The sequence below is a fragment of the Chiloscyllium plagiosum genome, unplaced genomic scaffold (assembly GCF_037043375.1).
Source record: "Chiloscyllium plagiosum isolate Xiang-an unplaced genomic scaffold, Cpla_swu_hap1 HiC_scaffold_13, whole genome shotgun sequence".
Classification (NCBI taxonomy): domain Eukaryota; kingdom Metazoa; phylum Chordata; class Chondrichthyes; order Orectolobiformes; family Hemiscylliidae; genus Chiloscyllium; species Chiloscyllium plagiosum.
In genome coordinates this window covers 43,071,296-43,081,827 of record NW_028270151.1, presented here as the reverse complement: position 1 = coordinate 43,081,827, position 10,532 = coordinate 43,071,296, and the positions used below count along the sequence as shown (strand labels likewise).

At 35.1% G+C, this 10,532-nt stretch overlaps 1 protein-coding gene across 4 annotated transcripts in view; it reads right to left on the bottom strand.

Annotated features, from left to right (window-relative positions):
- Window positions 1-1,149: 1,149 nt before the first annotated feature.
- atp13a3 (ATPase 13A3) overlaps window positions 1,150-10,532 on the bottom strand; it is a 192,363-nt gene continuing 182,980 nt past the window's right edge. For 3 of the 4 annotated variants that reach the window (XM_087993558.1, XM_087993559.1, XM_043702269.2), the window contains 2 exons: window positions 8,347-8,433; window positions 1,150-6,603 (listed from right to left, as the gene is read on the bottom strand). In XM_087993558.1, the coding sequence (XP_087849684.1) occupies window positions 6,403-6,603; window positions 8,347-8,433 (288 nt within the window). In that variant the 3' untranslated portion in view covers window positions 1,150-6,402. The remainder of the gene's footprint in view (window positions 6,604-8,346; window positions 8,434-10,532) is intronic. The other variant, XM_043702273.2, reaches the window with a different exon arrangement.

The window sequence follows — 10,532 nt, the reverse complement described above, 5'->3', positions numbered from 1 at the left end:
CTGCCATGGAGCTTAATATAACTGAATAGTCGATTCTTGAATCTCAAATCTTTGCATGCATGGAGCGGCATTTCCCAGGAGGTGGGCAAGTTATTGCCATCTTGAATGATTGGCAGAAAGCCTGGCCCAGTGATTAATGTGTATATTACTATACTTCAAGGATAACTTCAGAATACCCCTGAAGCATTCTGTTTGTCCTCTCTGGAACAGTGGAAACAGGATCTGGCAGGTGAGATACTTTTTGGCTATCAAAAGTGTCTGGTCCATCCAAGTTGATGGCAAATGAGTTTTTTCTGAACCCATGTGGAGCTAGCTTCAAGGTCAGTATTTTTTGACACTGAACCCAGAGGATGCTGCACTGATATTACTGATACATCAGACAACTATAAAAATTGTATCACAGAAATATAGTCCAGGTTTCAGTAAGTATAAAAATATGATAATGTCAACTGTGTTAAACATTAGGACTTCTGTTGACTTTTTTTTTAAGATTATCTAAAGTGTGGAAACCCACGCAGACATGGGGAGAATGTGCAAACTCCAAACAGACACTTGCCCAAGGCTGGAATTGAACCTGGTACCATGCTGCTGTGAGGCAGCAGTGCTAACCACTGTGCCACCCCTGTGACGATCTTGTAGTGATCTTTGCTGTTAAACAATTACAGCTGGAGTTTGTAAAAGGTTGAGCTAACACAGCTTATCCAGTGCTGAATCATTTTGTCAATGGCAGCCTCAGAGAGGTGACTGCCAACAATAAAGGAAATACTCAACACATTCCCAAGTCCCTTTCTCAATACAATTGAGGGATAGATTATTTAGCTTATGGGTAAATTAATAATGAAGCTTTGTTTTGGCAAAATTCAAGGACAGATAGTTTCTTGCATGGAGAATTGAAGAGTTTGACAATGGTGTGCACATATGATTCAGATGGGCAAGGCAACAAAATTGCAAACTATCTATACCCATAATGGAGTATAACTTTGGGACAGAAGTGACCAAAGTTGAAGAGTTTTCCTTCTATCTTGAATATAATCCAATACTGTTAAAACACTTTTACAAAATTAAGATGAATGCATTGTCTTTGTCAGAGTTTAAATACATTTCTTTCCCCACACTGAAATAAAAAATAATCTAAAGCTATGGTCACAGATTTGTAAAATGTTTATTCTTTTGTAATAAACCATAAGAATAACTTAGAAGATTTGGGTCATGATCAGAATAGTGTGACATGACGTAAGGGCACACTATAATGAAACTGAATGAATGTTAAGAATTTACATAAAGGAAATCTACTATCAAACATATACATCACAATTAAGATCTATGCAAATCAAAATAAATAGAATAAATTACAGATAGAAAATGTCATCTTATATACAAAATGTTGCAAAAAGTTAAAATGTTCATTTTAAGATAGCACATTTGGGAAGCTAGAATGTCTTACTTAGATAAATATTTTCAGGCATAGTTTGTATTTTAGAATTTTCAGCACGGTATGAATTTGAAAGCATTAAAATAATTAGATTTTTAAACAAAAAACAACAGTCCTACAACTGACATATCCTAAAATAAAAATTTCCCTGAGGAATAAGGTTTAAAAAATCAAATTACAAAACATATTTTTACTCAAAATTGAAATGATATTTTGTTCTTTGTAAAATGATTCCTACATCAGTGTATTATTGGCTCCCATTATCACCCAAATAAACAAAGTAGTTTCAATGGTTAATTGCCAAATTAGCGCATAGTAGGTAATGCTCTTATTCAAATATATATATATTTATCAAAAAATACAGCATTCCAAGATTTTAACATAAAACAAACAAATTATTGAACGTGACAGATTCCATCAGGATGAAACTGATACGCATGCAAAGTTGGGTTTCTGCTAAAAATCTTGAAATCACTTTGAACTTAAAAAATAAACATACTACTGTTTAACTAACTGCTTACTCTATTTTTTAAAAGATGTTTCTGCAGCATAGAACTGATCAAGAAACAGAAACGAAACAGTAAATAGTTGTCTATTGTAAGTCAGCACATTAAAAAAGGTTAAATTATATATTTCATGTAAAGATATCCCATTTTATGACAACTAGTTTTAAAGATAACATAAGGCTTGACTTTTATGACGTTGTCTCAAAAGCACTGAAATAATTTCACTTTCTAGAAATACTTATTGAATGTGGAGTGTTGCAACTTAATTAAACAAAATTTTATACCAAGCCACAAGATATAAACACAGATAAACAAATTGGTTAAGAAAATATGTCTAAGAAATGTCTTCAAGGCAAACAAGAGAGGTAGCAAGGTATTCAGATTGAGGGAAGGTACAGCAGAACCTACAGTTTTGGTAGAACCTACAACCTTGGGAGTGTACCAGATTAGCAGGCTTACATTTATTCTTCTGAAGGGAAATCACTCCGGACTGACTCTGAGCCAATCTCTTATTACAGCGAATGGAACAATTCCAAGACACAAACAGCAACAACACACAACTTAGATCAAAAAATGACAAAGGATGGTAGCATCGCAGATAGGCCTGGTCAATTTCTATTAAAGGTACACATATTTGTAGCTGAGGAGCTATTTTGCATAAAATAGTTATTTTCACAGGACTTCCTCACTTCCATTTTATATTGGATCAAAATCTTTGATAGACAAATAATAAAATGTATTTTTATGAAATTAAAATGCATTCATTGTTTTAAACATGAACTGTATTAAGTCAAAACATGAAGTTGCAGATAAACAGTGAACATTGTGCAACATAAATACAAAAGACTTGCTCATGGAGGATTGATTCCTCAGCAATGAGTTATGTAAGATGCAAATTTATTAAAAATAAAATGGGCACTTGCCTCTTTCAAGACGTTTTCAGTGTATTCTGTTGAAAACCTCAGGATAAGGTCAAATGAAAACTGACACACAAAAACAAGTGTTGAAATTGTAAATGGCAGGATGGGTAGAGGTGGGAATTAATGCATGAATCTATATTTGTTCATTATGATTCATGAATGACTAACAATAGTGATATATAAAACAGGCGAAACTACACACCTGTCTTGAATCTATTTGAGCATAAATATAATTAATCATTTAAAATTTTAAAAGTTAATAAAATACTAATAATAGGATAGGTTGCATAAATTCCCCAAAACAATTTTGAACTGCATGTGTTTGAGATTAACCAAATAGAAGATTATAGAATGCTTTGTTTTTGATCCACAATCTGAACAAATTTATGTTATCAATCCTAATGATGAAATTCATTTTAGCAGTGACCAGTCTTGGACCTGGTCCAACAGAAGAGAAGCTGAATTTATTAATAATAGATCATCTTGATCCTGTGATAGCAATGAACAGTTGTCCCCCTGAAATCTATTTAGTTTTATCCTATAAGGAACAGATCAGAAAGATGCCATTTCAATTTCTTGAACTAAACTGAAATCAGATGCTACTTTAGTTAAGAATCCTTATAGGATATCAGGATAGGAAATCGATTCTCAGTGAAAATTGTTTAACATTTCCTACATTGTCCTTAGTTGCACTTCTTACCATGTTTACATATATGAAAATTTTGACAAAAAAAACTTCCTTAATTCCTTAATTGCTACTAGTTGCAACAATCTTAAACACTGAATCTACCTGGTATATACAAATCGTTTAAGCCAAATTGATGGGATAATTTAAAAGTTACACTGCAAATGCATGTTGACATATCTATCCTCTATCATGATAAACAGCAAAATGAAACAAGTGCTAATTAGTCAAAGAACTCTAAATTTACTGTTGCAAAGAGTTTAAAGAAATATAATCAATACAATTTTATTTTGTACATAGTTGATTTTCACAATTTGGAAATAGAGTAGTTGATAGGTATTTTTACCATATTAACCTCTTCTCACTCTAATTGCTTCTTACTACTCTTCCCTCTGCATCATTTTATTACCACTACCTCGTGAGTGAATCCAACCATTCCTAGCCTGCATCAATGATGTCTGTTTCAAACACTTGCAGTAATATCACACCTCAAATGCAAAAAAAATCCCAAAGTAGTTTAGAGAAATATAACCAAATAGAAACTAACACCACACCAAAGTAAGAATAAGTGACCAAAAGCCTGATCATAAAGGAAGAATATAGATTCGGAGGCTTAAGGAGATAATTTCAGAGAATAGGGCTTGAATAGCAGAAGGCACTATTGGCATAGGTGGAGAGAAGGATGCAGTGCAATTTGTGGTTAGGGAACAGATTTTCTGGCACGGTCAAAGACATAATCATCCCACCCACTGGAAGAGTGAGTTCTACATGTTCATAATTCATTATGAGAAGGAATTTCTACTAAATTCTATATTTACTTTGTCAATAGCTAACATTTATTTATGACTCCTTGTTCAGGACTCACCATAAATGTTCTTCATTTTGACTGTATCAGCCTTTCAGAATTTTAATTTTATAATTTACTATGAATAGGTTATTCTTAGATAACATGCGTTCCAGCAGCACTGTATGCTTATAACATTGCTGAGGAATTAATGTACAGGAGTTTTAAGAACGCTTATCTCGGTTTGCAAAAGTATGATCCCAGTTTTGATTGTTTCGCACGCTTCACTCTGCGCACACACCAATGTCCGTGCCAAAGTCTCCGCGAATGCACCGATGTCAGCGCCAGTATTTGTGCTGTTCTGCGCATGTGCCAGTGTCAGCTGCCAACAGAGCAGCTTTCTGAAAGAGATACTGTACAGGGAGCAGCTTTCTAAGAGAGATACATTGAGCAGCTTCCTGTGAAAGGTACTCTACTCTTGGATTGTCCCTGTTTTTGAAAAAATGAAGAGGCATAGTGACAAGAATGTTAGCAAGAAGTGGTGTGGTGATAAAATTGCAGGTGGTAAATGCTAAAGAAAGGCTATAACACTGGAAGAGAAGCTAGATATTCTAAAGTGTTTTGCATGTAAGGAGACAATAATGTGATATAGCTAGCTTAACAGGAGTAAAGGAGTCTACCTTACACATCATGATGACCATCTGTCCCTGCACTAACAATATTTTTTTTAAATGTACTGTGTTTAATTTATTTTTGTTTCATTGATAAACATGATTTCTACCTTCATTCAGGCTGTGCTATACTTTGTGTTAGACTTTTGGGTGATTTTTGAATGATCATGAATGTTATTATTTTGCTGATCTGCCCCCAACCCAACTTTTCCCATAGTCCCCATTATTTATAATTAGTGATTTTCTATTAAGAGACAATTCGGCAACTACGGCATTACAGGAGAACTACCTGTACTCTATTAGGTACCCTCCTAATGCTCTTTCCCAGATAAAATATGGCTTGACTAACACAATTTCTGCAAGTTATATTCTTTCAATACTGGTAACTTCTTCTAAAAAAAAATTTCTGCACTAAACATTTGTATTAAAACATTTGCATAAATTTTCCAAGCATCGTTTGGATGCATCTCCCTGATGGCAGGAATATAAGTCCAATAAACCATTCTGAGGAAGTAGGAAAAGTACTTACTCATTTGCTCTTTGCACAAGAATTTCACTCACAGAAGCACCTATTGAGAAATTATGTGTCCCTTACTTAACTCTCAAGCCATGAAAATTCATGCATTAAATGCTGTGGACTCCTTGCAAGTAAGCATCTGTACTACATTACTTGATTGACATAATTGCAGCAAACGTTTAAATCTATATAATTGTAAAACTCCAATACAATACTGTTGATTTTAGTTTGGATTCAGTAAGGAAAGCCAGTAAGAAAATTTGGCTTTCTGCTGCAATTAGTTTTCATAAAGTGTAGCTTTTTTGTAAAGGAGAAAGAAATCTGATGTCCAATATAATAGGTTTTAGTTTCTAATAACGTAATTACTTTTTCTTATTTGATTTTTACAATGTGGAGAACTTGAATTGGTGTTTAGACACTGGTTGGCTGAGTTGCATACATGCAGGTCAGTACACACAAGAAGCTTTTCCTTCCTTCAAACAACTGTACAACCTTGCTTGCTTGCTACAATTATTATTAAAAATTATTAAAAATATATATTACTTTTTGGCTTGAACACAATACTAATGAAAATAATTCCGTTATGAAAATTGACCAATTGTTACATAAAATATTCATCCAATTTTTTTTTAAAACAATACTACTTTAAGCTTATTTTAAAAAATATATTAAAATTGCTTCATCTCCACCTCAAATTTATTTTTGAAAACATGCTTCTGCAAAACCTCGAAGTCCCTCAACCCCAACAGGTAGAATTAATTGCTAAATTACAAATGCTTCAAATATAGTTTACATAATCTTGGCTAATCACTTTGCCCTTTCTCATTATTGTTATATCAGACTATGATGTCAAAATATTGTGTTGTTGATTGAAATCAAAGTACATTTTATTCATCTACAGTAATTATTTGGCATGCATTGTTCTCGTGGAATTTTGTTATTGCTTCTGTGGTTGTTCTGGGCTTTGGAGGCCAATCAGGATCCAGCAATAATTCCTGGGCTACATTCATATACTTGGCCTTTGGTCTTCGTTTATTAGAGCAGAAGACAAACGATAAGCATCTCTTGCCTTTCCGATCAAGGATCTCCTTTAAGATGCAAAATAAAATGCTAATATTAAGATGTTTATTTAATTAAAACATTAAAAAAAAAGTTGTATTTACTTCATGGTAGCAATCTAAGGCTTGTACTGATTTTCATTTCAATTGTCTCCATGAACCATGATTAGCCATACCACAAATTCCAAAGTTTCTAAAGCCTTGTTCTATCATCAGCTCTATTTACCAAAAATTTATCCAGGATGAGTTATACAACCTTACGAAATGAATATAATAATCCATAAGGGGTTTGTTTATCTGGCTTAACTGTCCTCAATCCAACTGGGATCTTTATGAGGATTGTGCCTTGAACAGTACACCATAGAGAGAGAATGTTAGCCAAGTTGTTGGTCAAAGTGTTTCTTATGTTCAAACTGAAAGACACAAAATGTACCAGAGCAAAAGGTTCTAGTTGTTTTCCATTCATATTGTTACTGCTCCAATATCTAACAATGTAATACTGCAATTAAGGACACTGTGATGTGATTTCTCGCATTCTCTTCAATTTGCAGTAGGTAGGACTTCACTTTTTTTTATTCACTCATGGGACATGGGCGTCACTAGTTGGTCAGCATTTATTACCTGCCCTCAGTTGCCCTTGAGAAGGTAGTAATGGTGAGCTGCCTTCTAGAACTGCTGCAATCCATATGCTGAAAATTGAGCCACAATGCCCTAAGGGAGAGAATTCAAGGATTGTTTTGAGGAAGAGCCAGTAGATCCAGAACATTGGCTCTGCTCTCTCTCCGCAGATGCTGCCAGACCTGCTGAGTTTCTCCACAATTTCTGTTTTGCTTTCAGATTTCCAGCACCTGCGGTTCTTTGGTCTTTGTTTTAATCACATGAAGCACACGACTTTTTGTATATACTTATTTTGCAAGGAACTGGAAGGGTTTGCCACAATGGTATTTAGATGCAGGTCTGTCAATAAAACTCGGTGCCACATTTTCTTCCCTAGGGTGTGCATCTCAAGAAACTATCTTTGGTTATTTCCAAATGGGGGTATCCTGGCAAAAAGCTCACGGAGACAGCTGGAATTAGTCATCGTTAATCCACGTGCAGTGGTATTCCACACAAAAGAATTCAAGACTATTCAGAACATATATGGATATTTTTGTTAAATTCAAATACCTGTACATTTTTCTTTAAAACTACTTGCACCACCTCAAGCATAGGTTTATTCTGAATGAAAAAATTAGCTTTTTTCTGACATGCACACACAGACTGTATAAAATAGTTGCAAATATGATCACACAATAACTGAATTGGCAGCAATACTCACATCCTATGAACAAGGAAACAGTAACTGCCAAAATGAAAGTGGCAAAAAAATTAAATAAGTTTCAATTATTCTACCAATGTAAAACTGAACACACGAAACTGTCAAACATTGATCAGAGATGTTTGACAGTAAAAGTAGAGATGTTGAAATTTTTAAAAAGTCCAAAATACAAACACCGCTTTGAAATAAATTAGAAGTGCATCCCAGCTCTCTCAATGTTTTACTTGTAAAGTGAAGCTTAGTTTTTCATAAAAAAACAAACAAAATGACTAAGTCCTTCAAGTGTGATTAAACTGGTTAGACGAGGGGATCTTCTAGCAATGTAACTAAAACAACAAATAACAGGAGAGGGTAAAAAGCAGACAAAAAAAAATCATGCTTTTTCTTTCAAGGATAAGTAATATGGAGTTATGTACTGAATTACAGGAAAACAACAGGAGAATGTAAAGTCCAACCTGTTCATAAGTGGCTGTGAAGTGATTAGGTTCGAGTCCCTGTCTCTTGAACACAAGTTTCCACAGGACCAGGTCAAGTAGAATAGTCTGTGACATATTGCAGGAGGTGGGAAGAATTAAGACTAAGTAAAAATTAATTTCAGCATGCAAATGATCAATGTGTAACATTCAATTAATAGCAACAGTGTAAATCATTAAGCAAATGCTGGCAGTGATTTCTAAGGGTTTGGGGGCCAGAATTTAGCTACCAAGGCAGGTAGCTCAAGTCAGGATGCGGAGCAGATCAGAGATTGTGTGTGAGCTGAAGAAGGTTGTTTAGAAGGCTCACAAAGGTTCTTTTGGATTTTGTACCATACTGTCTCTTACATGTCCATATGGTGCCTCATCCACTAAATTTACCATCATACCTTCCATGCCATACTCATGCCAACGCAAGCCTCCATCATATTTCAATAAATCCCAATACAGTATCCACATGGGCAGACCTCAGGAGTCATAGAGATGTACAGCATGGAAACAGATCCTTCATTTCGTCAACTCCTCCTCGCCGACCAGATATCCAAAACCAATCTAATCTCATTTGCCAGCACTTGGCCCATATCCCTCTAAAGCTTTCCTCTTCATATACACATCCAGGTGCCTTTTAAGTGTTGTAATTGTACCAGCCTCCACCACTTCCTCTGGGCAGCTCACTCTATACACATACCACCCTCTGCTTGAAAATATTGCCCCTTAAGTACTGAAGAATTCCAAAATAAAATAAACTTAACTATCTACTACAGCTCTCACTTCTACTTACTTGAAGTCAGGGAAAAAAATCCTACTCAAAAAACCCATTCAGAACTTTTAAATCTCGAGTGGTTAATCTCTAATAAAGCCAAACTTCTTTTCAGGTCCAATAATGGTATCTAATCCTTTTGCAGGCTCTTCACATTCTTAACAAATTGTAAACACAACTGCTTGCTGATATAAATAGGCTTGTTTGAAACTCAGCCAATCATTCATAATCGCATAACAATAGCCCTTAGAACTCCAACTAAATTACATGACTAGAAACTAACTTACAATGTCTAGATTAGAATGGTGCTGGAAAAGCACAGCAGTTCAGGCAGCATCCGATGAGCAGTAAATCGACGTTTCGGGCAAAAGCCCTTCATCAGGAATACAGGCAGAGAGCCTGAAGGGTGGAGAGATAAGTGAGAGGAGGGTGGGGGCTCCACTTTCTCCCCACCCCCACCCTCCTCTCACGTATCTCTCCACCCTTCAGGGGCTCTCTGCCTGTATTCCTGATGAAGGGCTTTTGCCCGAAACGTCGATTTTACTGCTCCTCGGATGCTGCCTGAACTGCTGTGCTTTTCCAGCACCACTCTAATTTAGACTCTGGTTTCCAGCATCTGCAGTCATTGTTTTTACCTAACTAACTTACACTGTCAATCAAAACAGTGCAACAGAAATTATTTACTGCTCCAGCTTACTTTTCTGAAGTTTAAAGAGTGGATCATTTAAAAACTTCAGATCATAGTAAGTACGCAGAACTTTGGGATTTCCCCCAATGTGAGTCATGTCTCATCCCCTTTACCCTACAGAAATCAAAAAATAAGATCTGTTATAAATTGGGGTGGCATATCCACTTCTGGGTTCCGCTTGCACTTCTGAAAGATTCTGGAGTTTCCCTGACTCTGCTAAAATATGGCCCAAAGTGTACATATCAATTTATAGTTAATAAATATTGAAAAAAAAAACAAAATGATTTTCAACTGTTGATATGACAATGTCTAATTATAATGTTCAAAAATACTGCAACCAAAAACAATCACAGAAATCACAAAGGCATTAGTGAATGTGATATTAAGGGATAATCTGTGAAATATTTACTATGAGACATTGTAAGTAATAAGAATATATCTTTATTTTAAGAGCTATTTAGCTCTAAAGGAGAAATTAAATCAAAGAAAGTGCATTCTTCAAAACAACTAGCTTCATTGCATCCAGAGAAAATCTTGACGTATTTGGTCAGGAAATACAGTTGTTTCACAGATTCAGTGCTATTCAGCAAACTGCACTTGATAATCAACTGTACTATGATTCAACTTACAGGGAAGGATTGTTCATGTCCCCGAGAGCTCCATTTACTACATTAAAGACTAGTACATCAAATAATCCTGATATCCAATAAGGAGTCATGT